This window comes from Salmo salar, chromosome ssa02 (genome assembly GCF_905237065.1).
Source record: "Salmo salar chromosome ssa02, Ssal_v3.1, whole genome shotgun sequence".
Classification (NCBI taxonomy): Eukaryota; Metazoa; Chordata; class Actinopteri; order Salmoniformes; family Salmonidae; genus Salmo; species Salmo salar.
This window is the reverse complement of record NC_059443.1, coordinates 65,808,507-65,828,261: the sequence shown is the minus strand read 5'-3', so window position 1 is coordinate 65,828,261 and position 19,755 is coordinate 65,808,507. Positions and strand designations below refer to the sequence as shown.

At 46.3% G+C, this 19,755-nt stretch overlaps 1 protein-coding gene across 1 annotated transcript; it reads right to left on the bottom strand.

Moving 5' to 3' along the window:
- Positions 1 to 58: 58 nt before the first annotated feature.
- On the bottom strand, positions 59 to 18,968 carry LOC106590410 (zinc finger protein GLIS2). Its single transcript, XM_014181422.2, has 7 exons — positions 18,946 to 18,968; positions 7,633 to 7,806; positions 6,780 to 6,943; positions 5,549 to 5,734; positions 4,968 to 5,101; positions 4,064 to 4,182; positions 59 to 3,632 (listed from the first exon to the last, which is right to left on the bottom strand). Exons 2-7 carry the CDS (start codon positions 7,799 to 7,801, stop codon positions 2,905 to 2,907), a joined length of 1,500 nt encoding a protein of 499 aa, XP_014036897.1. The 5' UTR covers positions 7,802 to 7,806; positions 18,946 to 18,968; the 3' UTR covers positions 59 to 2,904.
- Positions 18,969 to 19,755: the final 787 nt, after the last annotated feature.

Below are 19,755 nucleotides of genomic sequence, written 5' to 3'. Positions count from 1 at the left end.
TACAACCCAGGAGAGTTGATGAACACACACACACACACAGGTGACACAACAATGCCACTTGATTTGTTAATTGTTTATTGACGTCACGTCATCGTCATTAATGACATTTTCCGTTTAACAGTCCTCGTAAAAAAAAAACTGAACACACACAAAGCTATGTCACCAATCACACCTTTTGTCAACTCTTTAAACAGTCAGTCATGAAAGCGTTGACCGTGGGGAAAAAATACCTATATTTATACATTTGCATTACATGTACCTGTACTTCATTGAATGTGCTGTGTGTATTTTCGGTATATTTCACTTATGATACATACATACATACAAGGCACTTGGAAACATAAAAAAATACATAATAATAATAGAAAATCTTAATGTGCAAACGAGGATAAGAAATGATATCAGATGCTGGCCTGCAATAGGTAGACCATAGTCTAACGTTAACCCTTTGCGCATGTGTAGACTTCATATGTAAATTCACCTCTGTCCTATTTGTACTTTCTGTGTTACCTCAATATGGGAACCCAAAGTCTCGTGTTTTTCCAATCAACCTTACAGTTCCTGGTTTGTAACTACATTTAAATTCAACTGGCATGGAGGAGTTGCACATTGTTACATTCTACTTACAACAACGACTAAGTATTATTTTGTGTGATTTGTCTGTAAATAAATACAAATAATGAAGCTATTATAAGTACTACACAGTTATGTACACACTTCTGTTTACATTTGGTCTACTTATCTAATCAATAAAACCTGGATCAAATAGAAATCCCTAACTTGGCCAATAATACTGGATGCCAGGTAAGGTGTGCAGATCAAATAACAAGCCCCTACCTTGTGTTGGATAAGCAACTAGCAAATAATACTTTTATGAGGTTTGTCGGCTTTATTGAGAAATGTCTGTCGCACAAAGGGTTAATGCGTCATCGTTGGGTTTGTAGATCCTGATATAGGATCATTGTCTTTGTATGCGCCCCAAATGGCAACCTGTTCCCTATGTAGTGCACTACTGAGTAGCGCACTTCATAGGGAATAGGGTGCCATTTGGGACACACACATTGTCACCGAGTGACGAAATAAGATGGCAGTTAGTTGCGGTAGAGAGAGGAACAACTTCAACATTCAACAGAAACGTCTCGTCTTAACCAGAAAGACAAATAAAACATTTTTTTACACAAGTGATGAAAAGAAACAGAGATATCATACCTATACAAACTTGAGAAGGGGGGGTATGTAAATGCTTATGTAAGATAGATTCAGAATGTAGTTTGACAAGCTTCAACAAGACTGTATTTGCCCTGTAGTGTGTACCAAAGATTTCTACTGATTACCTTGTAACCTCAGGAGTCTATTTCCTACAGAATATTTTAAAGGCTGTTCGTTCGGACCACACCAGATTTGATCCGTTTGTAGGATAAAAACATACAAGATATTTTAAGCTTAATTCATTCAACATTATTGGATTTGATCGTCAGTCATAAAACATGAGGTGTGTGTCTGAAATAGCACCCTATTCCCTTTACAGTGCACTACCTTTTAAGGAATACTATACAGGGGATAGGGGGTCATTTCAGATGCAGCCTAGGTGTGTGAAGCCACTGCAGGTCAAGTAGGTTGGTTGAGGGGAGAGGAAGGTGCGGGTCATTGTCAGCGAAACATCATAGCCAAACCACACCTCTGTTGTCCTGGCAACCAACCGTACAACTATGCAGGTGGCAGTTTATTTTTTTTATTTTACATGACAATGGAACTAAATACCACATTCTTAGCTCAGAGGACCCCAGGGTAACCGGGTAACATGAGTGAAGGCTACCCCTAACCATGCCTGTGTAAAAAAAATATTTAAAAAATAACAAAGGCGAATCCTAAACTTCCAGTTACATTTGAACTTAGTCTCCCATTGTCATCAACGTTTGACTAAAGTGGAAGTTAGAATCCACTCCACAGATGCATGTAGAATGTAGTTTGACATCCAACATGCTTCAACAAGACTGTGTTCACTCTGTAGTGTGTACCACATATTTCCACTGATTACCTTGTAACCTCAGGAGCCTATCCCCTACAGGGGATTTTAAAGGCTGTTTGTTGTTGTGAGTCTGAGTAGAGGGGGAGGAAGGAGAATAAAGTTGGCCCTAAACACTGATCTAAGGTCAGTTTTGCATTTTTTAACGGTTAAGGATGGTAAGCTGACCCAGGATCTGTGGCTACAGACAACTTCTACACAGAACAATTCAGTTCTGATGTGAGGCTAGAAAGATTAGACAGAATTTACCTGGCTCTCTACCTCCCCCTGGTGGCCATAATAGGTAAAGACACTGATATAAAACCCACTGTTATAGTGACTATCCAGACGAACAGTAGCTGTTATCGTTATAGTCCATAGATAGTCATCATTTGTATGCAGCACAGAGCCTAACAAAACATACAAGAGCATATTACCTCAATTCTCTCAATAACAGCTGCTTCTTCTTTACATTATAATGGTGATTACATAAATCCAACTGCGTTGCCACACAAATCAATTGGGAATGTCAATTAGGGATGTCCATTGGGAAAAGTCAATTGAAAAAGTCCATAGGGAATGTTTGAGGTACATTTCCATAGTTTTCTTGTTGTTTTCTTTAGCCTGCTGTTACTGTTTTGTGTTGAAATGATCATTTTTTCATGTCTGAAAAGGAGAATTACCTTTGACCCCCACGCAGCTTTCATAAAGCACCTACCCCCCCCCCACACACACACACACACATACACACCAACTGTCAGCTCCGAGGCATCGTTTAGGCACAAACACACACACAGAAACTTACACACACACCCTGTCCCTTGATCATAGAAATAGGCATGTGAGCATGTGTCCCAAGCTGAACACACACACAAGCTGAGCACACACACACCCTGGCCCTAGCTGACAACAGCTGGTTTGAGCACCAGCGCCCCAGGGGATTGAATCACCACCCAGGAAGGGAGGTCACGCCCCGCCCCTGTCCCTCCGTACCCTCCCGCAGACAAATTCAATACCTCATCCTCCCTCTCCTCTTCACACCCGTCCTCCTCCTCCCCCTCCCTCCTGCTCTCCCCTCTCCCTAGCCGCCCCAGACCCATGGAAGCCAGCCCAAACACGGATGCAGCCGAGAGTCCGAAGGGGAGCAGGGAGGAATCACACCAACCCAATCCCCCACCTCCCCTACCTAGTGAGAACAAGGAGGCTCCAGGGTGACCAAGTCCGCTGAGATCCAGGGGGCCACACATGGCCGAGAGGGGCAGCGAGGCCCCCAGATGGTGTCCCCCTAGGAGAGAAGCCACGGCGGCCCCTCCTGGGAGGATAATATGGGCCCCGCCGACATAGCCCATCTCGGAGACCCCTCCACCATTACCTCCGTGGAGACCACCCCCTTTGAGGAACACCCCGAGCCCGACCGAGGAGGCCTGTTCCTGGGTCGCGACGAAGTGTCCGTGGGCCTTGATGTGTTTGCGGAGGGAGCTGGGGTCGGTGTAGCGTTTAAGGCAGCCAGCCATCTTGCAGTAGTATGGCTTGTCGACGTAGTGGGTGCGCGTGTGCTTGAAGCGGTCGCTGGAGTTGGAGTAGCGCTTGCTGCAGCCCTCGTACGGACAGATGTACGGCTTCTCTCCTGGGAGAGGGAAAGAGGAGAGAAGGATGGGTGTGAAATTTCTTGTCAACTGACAGATCTTCAGACTGTGGAATGCATATGGTGTTAGCATTTCTTCTTGGACAGGTATGCCAGAAAAGCATCTTTGAATGACGGTATGCATGCATTAAAGATTATATGCCTGTGTGTGCGACATGTATGCATGCCTTTAATCCGACCCGAAGTAACCCACAACCACAATAAAAAAACACGGCGAGAGGTTCTGACAAAGAGACATAACAGCACAGCGGACTCTTAACCCCGCGAGACAGCCTTTAGGAGGGGAAATAAACAGCTGTTCTTTAGCAAAAATAATCAAACTGACCTGTGTGTGTGTGTGTGTGTGTGTGTGTGTGTACTGAGCTGTGTGTGTGTATGTGCGCGTGTACTGACCTGTGTGTGTGTGTACTGACCTGTGTGTGAGCGTGTGTGTATCTTGAGGTTCTCCAGGCGAGAAAAGCTCTTGTTGCAGGTGGGACAGTGGTGAGGCTTCTCATTGGTGTGAGTCCTGATGTGGATCAACATCTTGTACCTGGGGGGAAACACACACACACACACACACACACACACACACACACACACACACAGAGTGAATAAAGCTTTACACACATACATAAGTGGTGAATATACACTGAGTGTACAAAACATTAAGAACACCCTTAATATTGAGTTGCACCCCCCCACCCTTTTATTTTGGCCTCAGAACAGCCTCAATTCGTCGGGGGCATGGACTCTACAAGGTGTCAAAAGCATTCCACAGGGATGCTGGCCCATGTTGACTCCAATGCTTCCCACAGTTGTGTCAAGTTGACTGAATTTCCTTTGGGTGGTGGTCCATTCTTGATACACACGGGAAACTGTTGAGCGTGAAAAAACCAGCGGCGTTGCAGTTCTTGACACAAACCAGTGCGCCTGGCACGTACTACCAAACCCCGTTCAAAGGCACTTCGATATTTTGTCTTGTCCGTTCACCCTCTGAATGGTACACACACACAATCCATGTCTCAATTGTCTCAAAGGCTTAAAACTACGTATTTAACCTGTCTCCTCCCCTTCATCTACACTGATTGAAGTGGATTTAACATCAATAAGGGATCATAGCTTTCTCCTGGATTCACCTGGTCAGTCTATGTCATGGAAAGAGCATGTGTTCATAATGTTTGGTACACTCAGTGTATGTTTTTATAGTAATTTGTTAAAAAAAAAAAAAAGAGTCCGATTTTTTTTTAATCCACTTTTAAATCTGATTAGGGGCACCTTTATATCTGAAGATCAGAGACCCTCATACCTACACGCTGAAGAATAAGCCCCTCTTACCTGGCGTTGAATCCCCTCCCGTTGCGGGCACAGCCCTCCCAGTGGCAGCAGTACCCAGAATCCTTTTCAGGTTTGACATGGTAGTCATTGATGTGATCCACCAGGTCCTGTAACGAGTCAAACAGCAGGTGGCACTAGAGAGCAGAGAGAGAGGGAGGAAGAGAGGGATGAGGGAGAGGTAGAGAGAAAGGGAAGGAGAGAGAAAGAGAGAGCGAGTGAGAGGGAGAACGGGAAAGAGTCCATTTAGACTAGAGCATTTCAGGTAAGTGAACTGGAGCTGAGCATATGATATATGCTGTATATGTTTTATAGAAGGAGAAAAGTCATACTCATACTTCCACACATTTGAAGTACATGCTGACAGTTGTCGCAGTGCAATCCAGATTGTAATGTGCTATGAATCGATGGATGGATGTACATTTGTCGAGAGCATTATGAGTGTGTGAGTACAAAGCAAATACAGGTATAAACAGTAAACTGTGGCAAAGAGTTTTGCAACGTTACAATTCTGAATGCACCCCAGGGTACTCTATGCCGTCCACACACACACCCCCTCTCCTGTCCACATGTCAATCGCATACCTTCATCCAATGGCAGGCCAGCTGCTCGTCCGATGAGGGATCGGGTGACGCCCGCTTCTCCCCGGGCTGACTAATGAACATGGAGGAGGGCAGGTTGAACCCGCCCCCTGTGGTTCCGATTGGCAAGAAGATCTGGAAGCCCTGCGGAGAAGCACCGCCTTCCAGGTAACGAGGGAGAGCTGCTTCCTGAGTGAGAGTGAGAGAGAGTGAGAGAGAGTGAGTGTGTGAGAGAGTGAGAGAGTGAGGAGAATGATGATGAGTGTGTCAACTAAGGGCAGTCACTCTGTCTGCCCGTCTGTCTGTCTGCCCGTCTGTCTGTCTGCCCGTCTGTCTGTCTGCCCGTCCGTCTGTCCGTTACCCCTGCAGCCCTGTTTTAAATCTGATTAAGTGAGAACCACAGTATGACTGTGTGCAGACAGCATGCTGCCAAATTAGATTCACTACAGATTTAATTCACTTCTGTCCACTATGTGTGGAGTGTATTCACTAATCAACTATCCCACATTCTGACCAGACTGCCTGCCACACGTAGACACACACACGCATTCACACTCACACTCACTAAGATGAACCTCTATACTAAGAAGCTCTATAGAGAGAACTCTCTTCTCTCTTACTAAATCTTGTTTTCCCTTCAGACGCAAAATAGATCAGTTTTGTGTTAAATAAAACTGTCACCATGAAATTGTTTCAAATGTTTCTCACACAACAGGCCGTATTCACAAAGCGTCTCAGAGAAGTAGTGTTCATCGAGGATCAATTCTGCCTTCTTAAATCATAATGAATAAGTTAGTCTCCTACTCTGAGTGGCTTTGTGAATACAGGCCCAAGTTTATTACATACAGGCTCACCCGGCTGTCACCCCACCCATCATTGCACATTGGTTTGACTCAGGAAAGGATCAAGTTGCCCCTACACATACTGACCTAAGATACGTTTGCATTATCCCCCTGACTGTTATGCTTGGGAGGAGTTGTATAAGCTGATCCTAGATCTGTAGCTAGGGCAACTTCTTCCTCCCTGTCACACACACGCACCAGTGGAGACTGCTGAGCGGAGGACGGCTCATAATAATGTCTGGAACGGAGTAAATGGATTGGCATCAAACACATGGAAACCACATGTTTGATGTATTTCATACCATTCCACTTACTGCGCTCCAGTCATTACCATGAGCCCGTCCTCCCTAATGAAGGTGCCACCAACCTCCTGTGGAAACACGCTGACTTACCCTGGAGTAGATGGGTGTGGCTGGGCTGCAGCTGGGTGGGTAGTCCAGGGGTGAGGAGGGGGAGGCAGAGGGGGAGGGTGCATGGCGGGAGGAGGGGGAGAGACTCAGGTCCATGGCAGGGGGGGTGCAGGAACCTGCCCTCTCCTGGTGGTACAGGGGGGTACCTGGTGGGGGGAGTTGGGGTGAGGTCACACACACGAGAGCCATGTATAGTACATATGAGCAGCACACACACACACACACACACACACACACACACACTCTCTGTCTCTCTTTTCTCTCTCAGTCTCTCACAAAGACACAGACTGACACCACTTATATAGCCTTACTAACCAATGCTATCTTTGGTTAGCGTGGCTGTCGTTGTTTAGCGAGGCTATCGCTGGTTAGCGAGGCTGTCATTGGTTAGCAAGGCTATCGTTGGTTAGCGAGGCTATCGTTGGTTAGCGAGGCTGTCGTTGGTTAGCGAGGCTGTCATTGGTTAGCGAGGCTGTCATTGGTTAGCGAGGCTATCGTTGGTTAGCAAGGCTGTCATTGGCATAATACTGAGTGTTCAGCTGCAGTGCCACTCTGCTGTCCATAATGACACACTCACACTCCATAACAACATTTTAAGTGTATACAACAGCGGGTAATGAGAGGAGCATGATGTTGATTTCAGACGTGGTCCATGTCCCAAATGGTACCTTTCCCTAAATAGTGTACTACTTTTAACCAGAGCCATATGGGCCAAGTGCACTGTAAAGGGAATACGGTGCCACTTGGGACACACATGGACTCACTGGCCTCTAAGACAACGAGAAATGAATAGAGGGATTTATGTGAGTGAGTGAGTGAGAGAGAGAGAGATTACCTGGAGAGGGAGGTGGTGAGGGGTAGGTCATCGGTAGGTTACGTAGCAGACGTTGTCGTGTGGCACTGAGGGGGGCACAGATGGAGGCCGAACACGCCCTCTTTCCCAACCTGACCCTCCCATTGGCCTGTGGAAGCTTCAGGTCCAAAGGCTCGTCCAATGACACCATGGCAACTATAGTATTCCCACCCACCAGTAGAGAAGGGACAATCATAATGCTCGTTAGTGAAGGCCATGACCAATCAAAGAATAACAAACAATCACATTTCCACTAGTAGAACAGGAGTTTTTCTAACCATCTAACATGACTAGGAACAACTCTGGTCTTTCCTTTAACTACTCCCCAGTCAGATCAGCTGATCAGGATCAACTCCAATCTTTCCTATAACTACTCCCCAGTCAGATCAGCTGATCAGGAACAACTCCAATCTTTCCTATAACTACTCCCCAGTCAGATCAGCTGATCAGGATCAACTCCAATCTTTCCTTTAACTACTCCCCAGTCAGATCAGCTGATCAGGATCAACTCCAATATTTCCTATAACTACTCCCCAGTCAGATCAGCTGATCAGGATCAACTCCAATATTTCCTATAACTACTCCTCAGTCAGATCAGCTGATTAGGAACAACTCTGGTCTTTCCTTTAACTACTCCCCAGTTAGATCAGCTGATCAGGATCAGCTAAATATTATGGTATGGTTATCCTATCCTATAGCTAAGTATTATGGTATGGTTATCCTATAGCTAAGATTTATGGTATGGTTATCCTATCCTATAGCTAAGTATTATTGAATGGTATGGTTATCCTATAGCTAAATATTATGGTATGGTATGGTAATCCTATAGCTAAATATTATGATATGGTATGGTAATCCTATAGCTAAATATTATGGTATGGTATAGTAATCCTACCCTATAGCAAAGTATTATGATATGGTATGGTAATCCTATAGCTAAATATTATGGTATGGTAATCCTATAGCTAAATATTATGGGATGGTAATCCTATAGCTAAATATTATGGTATGGTAATCCTATAGCTAAATATTATGGTATGGTATGGTTATCATATAGCTAAATATTATGGTATGGTTATCCTACAGCTAAGTATTATGGTATGGTATGGTTATCCTACAGCTAAGTATTATGGCATGGTTATCCTATAGCTAAATATTATGGTATGGTATAGTAATCCTACCCTATAGCAAAGTATTATGATATGGTATGGTAATCCTATAGCTAAATATTATGGTATGGTATGGTTATCCTATAGCTAAATATTATGGTATGGTTATCCTATAGCTAAGTATTATGGTATGGTAATCCTATTGCTAAGTAGTATGGTATGGTTATCCTATAGCTAAATATTATGGTATGGTAATCCTATAGCTAAATATTATGGTATGGTTATCCTATAGCTAAGTATTATGGTATGGTTATCCTATAGCTAAATATTATGGTATGGTAATCCTATAGCTAAATATTATGGTATGGTTATCCTATAGCTAAGTATTATGGTATGGTTATCCTATTGCTAAGTATTATGGTATGGTTATCCTATTGCTAAGTAGTATGGTATGGTAATCCTATTGCTAAGTATTATGGTGTGGTATGGTTATCATATAGCTAAATATTATGGTATGGTATGGTTATCCTACAGCTAAGTATTATGGTATGGTTATCATATAGCTAAATATTATGGTATGGTTATCCTATTGCTAAGTATTATGGTGTGGTATGGTTATCATATAGCTAAATATTATGGTATGGTATGGTTATCCTACAGCTAAGTATTATGGTATGGTTATCCTATAGCTAAATATTATGGTATGGTATGGTTATCCTATTGCTAAGTATTATTGTATGGTATGGTTAGCAATAGGATAACCATACCATAATATTTAGCTATAGGATAAGTATTATGGTATGGTTATCATATAGCTAAATATTATGATATGGTAATCCAATAGCTAAATATTATGGTATAGTAATCCTACAGCTAAATATTATGGTATGGTATGGTAATCCTATAGCTAACTATTATGGTATGGTATGGTAATCCTGTAGCTAACTATTATGGTAATCCTATAGCTAAATATTATGGTATGGTAATCCTATAGCTAAATATTATGGTATGGTATGGTAATCATATAGCTAAATATTATGGTATGGTATAGTAATCCTTTAGCTAAGTATTATGGTATGGTTATCCTATAGCTAAATATTATGGTATGGTTATCCTATCCTATCGCTAAGTATTATGGTATGGTTATCCTACAGCTAAGTATTATGGTATGGTAGGGTTATTCTATCCTATAGCTAAGTATTATGGTATGGTTATCCTATAGCTAAATATTATGGTATGGTAATCATATAGCTAAGTATTATGGTATGGTAATCATATAGCTAAGTATTATGGTATGGTTATCATATAGCTAAGTATTATGGTATGGTATGGTTATCCTATAGCTAAGATTTATGGTATGGTAATCACATAGCTAAGTATTATGGTATGGTATGGTATGGTTATCCTACAGCTAAGTATTATGGTATGGTATGGTTATCCTATAGCTAAGTATTATGGTATGGTATGGTTATCCTATCCTATAGCTAAGTATTATTGTATGGTTATCCTATCCTATAGCAAAGTATTATTGTATGGTATAGTAATCCTACTCTATAGCAAAGTATTATGGTATGGTAATCCTATAGCTAAATATTATGGTATGGTAATCCTATAGCTAAATATTATGGTATGGTAATCCTATAGCTAAATATTATGGTATGGTAATCCTATAGCTAAATATTATGGTATGGTTATCCTATAGCTAAGTATTATGGTATGGTTATCATATAGCTAAGTATTATGGTATGGTAATCCTATAGCTAAATATTATGGTATGGTAATCCTATAGCTAAATATTATGGTATGGTTATCCTATAGCTAAGTATTATGGTATGGTTATCATATAGCTAAATATTATGGTATGGTTATCCTATAGCTAAGTATTATGGTATGGTTATCATATAGCTAAGTATTATGGTATGGTAATCATATAGCTAAGTATTATGGTATGGTTATCCTATTGCTAAGTATTATGGTATGGTTATCCTATTGCTAAATATTATGGGATGGTAATCCTATAGCTAAATATTATGGGATGGTAATCCTATAGCTAAATATTATGGTATGGTATGGTAATCCTATAGCTAAATATTATGGGATGGTAATCCTATAGCTAAATGATGGTATGTTACTGGGCATGAATACAATAGCATGACCCAGATCCAAACTGCTTTTCCTCAGTAGCCACAGGCAATTAACTGTAGCATTGAGACATGGCTCTCTGTGCATATTTCCATCAACTGGGTGGGACTGGGTTTGTTCAGAAGCAACTTTCTCACACGCAACAAGAGCTTTCACACACGTTACATACACACGTTACACACACATCATTCTACACACACGCACGCACAGAGGCCTTTACACACATCATGTTACACACACACATACACGCAAATGTTGCACACACACGCAAATGTTGCACACACACAAGAGCTTTTGCACACACATAGTTGTTACACACATAACAAAAACCCTAGTACACACGCACATCATGTTACACACACACACACACACAGGTTTAAGACACGGATGTAAAAACACTACAGCAAATTAAAGTATTTTAACATTTTATTACGCAAGACACAAAACAATGTTCGAGACCATAACAAAGACACACACACACACACCATCAAGGATGTGACAGCCACACAAACATCTTGATCAACAGTGCCTTTTGTCAAATATCAGAACAGTTATATGAAGTGAAGAGCTGGATATAGGGAGGGTGAGGGGCTGGTTATAGGGAGGGTGAGGGCTGGTTATAAGGAGGGTGAGGGGCTGGATATGGGGAGGGTGAGGGGCTGGTTATAAGGAGGGTGAGGGCTGGTTATAAGGAGGGTGAGAGGCTGGATATGGGGAGGGTGAGGGCTGGTTATAAGGAGGGTGAGGGTGAGGGGCTGGTTATAGGGAGGGTGAGAGCTGGTTATAAGGAGGGTGAGGGGCTGGTTATAGGGAGGGTGAGGGGTCAGATATAAGGAGGGTGAGGGGTCAGATATAAGGAGGGTGAGGGGTCAGATATAAGGAGGGTGAGGGGCTGGATATAGGGAGGGTGAGGGGCTGGATATAGGGAGGGTGTGGGGCTGGATATGGGGAGGGTGAGGGGCTGGTTATAGGGAGGGTGAGGGGTCGGTTATAGGGAGGGTGAGGGGTCAGATATAGGGAGGGTGAGGGGCTAGACTGGGAGGGTGAGGGGCTAGTTATAGGGAGGGTGAGGGGCTGGTTATAGGGAGGGTGAGGGCTGGTTATAAGGAGGGTGAGGGTGAGGGGCTGGTTATAGGGAGGGTGAGAGCTGGTTATAAGGAGGGTGAGGGGCTGGATATGGGGAGGGTGAGGGGCTGGTTATGGGGAGGGTGAGGGGCTGGTTATAGGGAGGGTGAGGGGTCAGATATAAGGAGGGTGAGGGGCCAGATATAAGGAGGGTGAGGGGCTGGATATAGGGAGGGTGAGGGGCTGGATATAGGGAGGGTGTGGGGCTGGATATGGGGAGGGTGAGGGGCTGGTTATAGGGAGGGTGAGGGGCCGGTTATAGGGAGGGTGAGGGGTCAGATATAGGGAGGGTGAGGGGCTAGACTGGGAGGGTGAGGGGCTGGTTATAGGGAGGGTGAGGGGCTGGATATAGGGAGGGTGAGGGGCTGGATATAGGGAGGGTGAGGGGCTGGATATAGGGAGGGTGAGGGGCTGGTCATAGGGAGGGTGTGGGGCCGGATATAGGGAGGGTGAGGGGCTGGTCATAGGGAGGGTGTGGGGCCGGATATAGGGAGGGTGAGGGGCTGGATATAGGGAGGGTGAGGGGCTGGTCATAGGGAGGGTGTGGGGCCGGATATAGGGAGGGTGAGGGGCTGGTCATAGGGAGGGTGTGGGGCCGGATATAGGGAGGGTGAGGGGCTGGTCATAGGGAGGGTGAGGGGCTGGATATAGGGAGGGTGAGGGTTTGGATAAGGGAGGGTGAGGGGCTGGATATAGGGAGGGTGAGGGGCTGGATATAGGGAGGGTGAGGGGCTGGATAAGGGAGGGTGTGGGGCTGGATATGGGGAGGGTGAGGGGCTGGTTATAGGGAGGGTGAGGGGTCGGTTATAGGGAGGGTGAGGGGTCAGATATAGGGAGGGTGAGGGGCTAGACTGGGAGGGTGAGGGGCTAGTTATAGGGAGGGTGAGGGGCTGGTTATAGGGAGGGTGAGGGGCTGGATATGGGGAGGGTGAGGGCTGGTTATAAGGAGGGTGAGGGTGAGGGGCTGGTTATAGGGAGGGTGAGAGCTGGTTATAAGGAGGGTGAGGGGCTGGATATGGGGAGGGTGAGGGGCTGGTTATAGGGAGGGTGAGGGGTCAGATATAAGGAGGGTGAGGGGTCAGATATAAGGAGGGTGAGGGGCCGGATATAAGGAGGGTGAGGGGCTGGATATAGGGAGGGTGAGGGGCTGGATATAGGGAGGGTGAGGGGCTGGATATAGGGAGGGTGAGGGGCTGGATATAGGGAGGGTGAGGGGCTGGATATAGGGAGGGTGAGGGGCTGGATATAGGGAGGGTGAGGGGCTGGATATAGGGAGGGTGAGGGGCTGGATATAGGGAGGGTGTGGGGCTGGATATAGGGAGGGTGTGGGGCTGGATATAGGGAGGGTGTGGGGCTGGATATGGGGAGGGTGAGGGGCTGGTTATAGGGAGGGTGAGGGGTCGGTTATAGGGAGGGTGAGGGGTCGGTTATAGGGAGGGTGAGGGGTCAGATATAGGGAGGGTGAGGGGCTAGACTGGGAGGGTGAGGGGCTAGTTATAGGGAGGGTGAGGGGCTGGTTATAGGGAGGGTGAGGGGCTGGTTATAGGGAGGGTGAGGGGCTGGATATAGGGAGGGTGAGGGGCTGGATATAGGGAGGGTGAGGGGCTGGATATAGGGAGGGTGAGGGGCTGGTCATAGGGAGGGTGTGGGGCCGGATATAGGGAGGGTGAGGGGCTGGATATAGGGAGGGTGAGGGGCTGGTCATAGGGAGGGTGTGGGGCCGGATATAGGGAGGGTGAGGGGCTGGTCATAGGGAGGGTGTGGGGCCGGATATAGGGAGGGTGAGGGGCTGGTCATAGGGAGGGTGAGGGGCTGGTCATAGGGAGGGTGAGGGGCTGGATATAGGGAGGGTGAGGGGCTGGATATAGGGAGGGTGAGGGGCTGGATATAGGGAGGGTGAGGGGCTGGATATAGGGAGGGTGAGGGTTTGGATAAGGGAGGGTGAGGGGCTGGATATAGGGAGGGTGAGGGGCTGGATATAGGGAGGGTGAGGGGCTGGATAAGGGAGGGTGAGGGGCTGGATAAGGTAGGGTGAGGGTTTGGATAAGGGAGGGTGAGGGGCTGGATATAGGGAGGGTGAGGGGCTGGATATAGGGAGGGTGAGGGGCTGGATATAGGGAGGGTGAGGGGCTGGATATAGGGAGGGTGAGGGGCTGGATATAGGGAGGGTGAGGGGCTGGATATAGGGAGGGTGAGGGGCTGGATATAGGGAGGGTGAGGGGCTGGATGAGTGGGGGGATGAGTACAGGGCAGAGTGTGTGTTTGTTCGCCCCATACACTTCCTCACTGAGCCATGGGATGGGGTCAGCTGCTCTTTGTAGAAGCTGCTCTCAGAGAAGCCTTTGTCCCCCTCTACCTCCCATAGAGAAACAGACTGGGACAGTGTGGTGTGTGTCTGAATGAGATAATTGTGTCTCCCTTGGGCCTCCCATGTTCGACACACATCTACACTCCCCTCTAACCTCCCCTCCACACTCCCCTCTACACTAAAGTCTACACATACACCCACTCACACTTGCCTCAACAAGCCCACTTGCTATCTCTCTGTCTTTCATCCTATTCCTCTCGTAAATGTGCAATTACACACACACACACACTGTCCCATTTTCTCAAACGCTCAGACACACACACGTCAGCAACTCCCTGTACAGTACAGTGGTTCTGTGAGAGAGAACTAGACGTCTGTTAGAGCTGCTAAACGCTAGTGGAAGACTAGGGGAAGTTCCACCCAGTGTCACAGCATGCTGCGAAGAGTACACGTCTGACCTGTCAACCAAACGCTCACTTAAGATGCCCCATACACACACTCACACTGTACGAACGCACGCATACACACAGTATGCATTGCACTCACACACACACAAATGTGTACGTACACACTTGCATATGTGCACACACACACACAGTCCCCCCGCTTTCCAGAGTCAGCAAAAAAGCTTTGACCCAGTGAACTCCTTAGTGAGCGTCAAATCCTGACTCCAGATTTATGTGAGTAACTGTGTGAGGTCAGAGTCTAACACGGATCTGTCAATGACATCAGTGTGTAGCTGGTGGTGGAAGCTTCCATAGAAGAGGTCAGTAACAGTTAGTTCAGGTGCTGAGGGGGAGACGTTGCTATACTACACCAGCTGCAGCCAGCTTCAAAACAATACACACACACACACCCACACACGCACACACCACACACACCCACACCACACACACGGTTTCATTTATTTATTCACAAAGGCAGCATTTTCATCTACTGACCTCTTTCATTAAAGCTTCCCTCATCAGCTACACATTAATGTCAACGAAGGGTTACAGGGCTGTTAGAGCCATAAAGTCTACTCTGTGATATTAACACATTTTTACAGTAAACCCACTGAACTGGAATAAGTGTAAACCTGTTGGGATACACACTGCAATTCTATAATATAGAAAAGATCTCCAATATACAGTAATATAGAACAGACTCCTCACCACAATGAAGTCAGTGCTACAGTTAGTTACACACACACAGTAGACATACAGTACACACACACTTCTCACTGCGTGCCAACTCACAACAGTGGCTCTGCATTCCATAAGAACCTCCCTAACTTCTCACACACACTGCTATTCAGAGTATTGTTGAGGCATGGACATACGCCACCATATGTATGTATGCACACACACACACACACACACACACGGCTCCCCCTTCCTCTCACTCTTTTCCTCAATGACCTCCCTTTGGGCAGAATGCCCAGGCCCCCTTACTGATCCCCCGCCACCCAACACACACACTGCACCACAAGCAGTCTCAGCAGACCCCCCTCTATACCCCTTAGCTCCAGAGTACAGTATATCACTCACACACACACACACACACACACACACACACACACACACACACCCTGAGATGAGAGATTCTTTCCTCCTTAGACAGGAAACCTTCGTTTCCACGGCACCCTGAGCTGGCCTCTCCCTCTTCCATACACGCCTCTCCCTTGCCCTCTTTCACTCCTTCTCTCTCCCTCCCTTCTTTCTCTCCTTCCTGTGGCGTTCCTTTCCTATGTATCGTACCCCCTTTAAGCCTCTCCCTTGCCCTCTTTCACTCCTTCTCTCCCTCCCTTTTTCTTCTCTCCCTCCTTCTCTCTCTCATTCTTTTTCCTGTGGCTTAATTTCTTCTCCAAATCCTCAGCTGTATCATAACCCCTAACACCGCTCTCTTGCCCTTTTTCACTCCTATCCCTTCCTCCCTTCTCTCTCTCCCTTCCTGTGGCTTGCCTTAACTCTCAGCTCTATCATACCCCACTAACGCCTCTCTCTTGCCCTCTTTCACTGCTTCTCTCCCTCCCTCCGTTCTTCTCTTTCTCTCCTTCATTTCCTCTTCCAAATCTCAGCTGTATCGTACCCTATCTCTCTCTCTCTCCATTCCCTCACTCCCTTTTTCTCATAAACTCCCCTTTTCTTGTTTTTTTTCTCTACTATTCTCTACTCCTTTATTTCATCCACACTCTATGTCTCTCCTGCTGTTTGTCATAAGACCGGTCCAGAGCCCCACCTTCTCCTTTCTATGTCTTCCTGCTGTTTGTCATAAGACTGTTTTTTCTCTTTCATTTAATTTTTTTTAGGGAATGTCTCTCCATACGTTTGTTAGTTATGTCTGTTCTGACTTTCTGTAAAAGTTATATTCTTCTATTTCTTCCTCTTCGTCCGTCTCTCTCGTCAAATTTCTCCATCCCACTATGTCCTTATAAGGCATTATGCAACAGCATATGCACTTTGTCTCTGTGTCTAAAAACCAAGCCTTTATACATGCATATAATGTTGCAATGGTATTGCATAAAGCCTTATAAGGACGTAGTAACAACAATGTTGTTGATCCATCTTCAGTTTTCCACCTTCACAACTCTATAGCCGTTTTAAAATCACCAGTGACCTCATGGTGACATCCCCTGAGCAGGTTCCTTCCTGTCCTGCAGCTCAGTTCAGAAAGACGACTGTATCTTTCTTGTGTCTGGGTGGTTTAATACATCACCCTCCGCATAATGATTCAGTTGACCATACTTAAAGAAATAGTCAATGTCTTATTTGCTATTGTTACGCATCTACCAATCACTGCCCTTCTTTATGAGGCTTTCAAAAAAGTCTATGTAGTTGAATCTGTGCTTGAAATTCAATACTTGACTGAGGAGCCTTCTTAAGACAATTTTTACTCTTGAACTAATTTAGGCTTGTCTAAACAAAAGGAGTGAATACTTTTGAGAACTATATTTTAGTTATTTCATTTTTATTAATGTTAACATTTGTAGAATTTTCTTTTCACTTTGACATAATGGTTTGTGCATATCAATTACATGACAATATCACAATGAAATTCATTTTAATCCCACTTTGTCACGCAACAAAATGTGAAATGTGAATACTTATGATACTCACTGTAACTAACAAATGTATGGAGAAAAATAGACAGAGAGAGCGAGCGAGAGCGAGAGAGCCAGAGAGAGAGAGAGCCAGAGAGAGCCAGAGACAGAGACAGAGAGAGAGAGAGACAGAGACAGAGAGAGCCAGAGAGAGAGCCAGCGCCAGAGACAGAGACAGTAGGAGAGAGAGAGAGAGCCAGAGACAGAGAGAGAGCCAGAGACAGAGAGAGAGCCAGAGACAGAGAGAGAGCCAGAGACAGAGAGAGAGCCAGAGACAGAGAGAGAGCCAGACAGAGAGAGAGCCAGACAGAGAGCGAGCCAGAGCCAGAGCCAGAGCCAGAGCCAGAGCCAGAGCCAGAGCCAGAGCCAGAGCCAGAGAGAGAGCCAGAGCCAGAGAGAGAGCCAGAGACAGAGAGAGAGCCAGAGACAGAGAGAGAGCCAGAGACAGAGAGAGAGCCAGAGACAGAGAGAGAGCCAGAGACAGAGCCAGAGACAGAGCCAGAGAGAGAGCCAGAGACAGAGAGAGAGCCAGAGCCAGAGAGAGAGAGCCAGACAGAGAGAGAGCCAGAGCCAGAGAGAGAGCCAGAGACAGAGAGAGAGCCAGACAGACAGAGAGCCAGAGACAGAGACAGACAGAGAGCCAGAGACAGAGAGCCAGAGACAGAGAGCCAGAGACAGAGAGCCAGAGACAGAGAGCCAGAGACAGAGAGCCAGAGACAGAGAGCCAGAGACAGAGAGCCAGAGACAGAGAGCCAGAGACAGACAGACAGAGACAGACAGACAGACAGAGACAGACAGAGCCAGAGACAGACAGAGAGCCAGAGACAGACAGAGAGCCAGAGACAGACAGAGAGCCAGAGACAGACAGAGAGCCAGAGACAGACAGAGAGCCAGAGACAGACAGAGAGCCAGAGACAGACAGAGAGCCAGAGACAGACAGAGAGCCAGAGACAGACAGAGAGCCAGAGACAGACAGAGAGCCAGAGACAGACAGAGAGACAGAGACAGACAGACAGCCAGAGACAGACAGAGAGCCAGAGACAGACAGAGAGCCAGAGACAGACAGAGAGCCAGAGACAGACAGAGACAGACAGAGACAGAGAGCCAGAGACAGACAGAGAGACAGACAGCCAGAGACAGAGAGCCAGAGACAGACAGAGAGACAGACAGCCAGAGACAGAGACAGAGACACAGACAGAGAGACAGACAGAGACAGAGAGACAGAGAGACAGAGAGACAGAGAGAGAGAGAGAGACAGAGAGAGACAGAGAGAGACAGAGAGAGACAGAGACAGAGAGAGATTGCCTTCACTGAAGTACAATGAAGAGAGCTGATTGGACACCTGTTGGAGTACTGTAGTGAGAGAAAGAGTGAGATAGATAAGAGAAGAATACGATAAAGAATTCAGTTCAAACAAGAGAGGGAGATTGAAAAGGGGATAGAACTGGTAGATAGAGATAAATAAAATGGTGGGATAGAAGGGGGGAAGGAGGGAGGGATGACGAAAGCAGCAGGAAGAGAGCTCTTACCTAGCAGCCCATGGACATCGGCCAGAAAACACAGAGCCCTAGGAATTTTAGATAGAAGGAGGAGAAGCAGAAAGAGATAGAGGGATAGTGAGTGTATAAGAGAGAGAGAGGGAGGAGAGAGAACGAGAGAGAGAGAGAGATAGTATGTGTATAAGAGAGAGAGACAGAAAGAGAGAGGAGAAAGACGTAGTCTCTCCTCCCCTTCCCGTACTTTCTCTTTACTTCTCTCCCTCTGTTCTCCTCCCTCTCTCCTTTCCAATCAGCTCTCCCTTTCTTCATGTGATGCAATCTCAACACTTCTCACTGCAATAGTTGAGCCTGCTGAGTGTGCCATAGACACTGGCGTCTGCAGACAGAGAGGGAGAGAGGAAAGGAGAGGGAGGGGTAGACAATGAGCGAGAGAGAGAGAAGGGAACAAGAGGAAGAGAAGAAAAGAGAGAGGGGTTGACAATGAGAGAGAGAGAGAGAGACAGAGACAGAGAAAGAGAGAGACTGACAGAAAGAGAGAGAGAGACAGAGAGAGACTGACAGAGAGAGAGACAGAGAAACAGAGAGAAAGAGACAGAGACAGGGAGAGACAGAGAGACAACGATAGGGACAGAGAGGCAGAGAGAGAGACAGGGGGACGGAGAGAGAGAGAGAGACCGAGACAACGATAGGGACAGAGACAGAGGCAGAGAGAGACAGAGGGACGGAGGGAGAGACAGGGACGGAGGGAGAGAGAGAGACGGAGGGAGAGAGAGAGACAGAGGGAGAGAGAGAGACAGAGGCAGAGAGAGAGACAGAGGCAGAGAGAGAGACAGAGGCAGA

Bases quoted from the DNA above. Each gene is read 5' to 3' on its own strand.
- LOC106590410 (XM_014181422.2), bottom strand. From the start codon at position 7,801: ATGGTGTCATTGGACGAGCCTTTGGACCTGAAGCTTCCACAGGCCAAT. The intron at 6,944-7,632 runs GTAATCTCTCTC...TCCCCCCACCAG, and splicing joins CTCACCACCTCCCTCTCCAG to GTACCCCCCTGTACCACCAG. The intron at 3,633-4,063 runs GTCAGTACACAC...TCCCTCTCCCAG, and splicing joins ACACACACGCTCACACACAG to GAGAGAAGCCGTACATCTGT.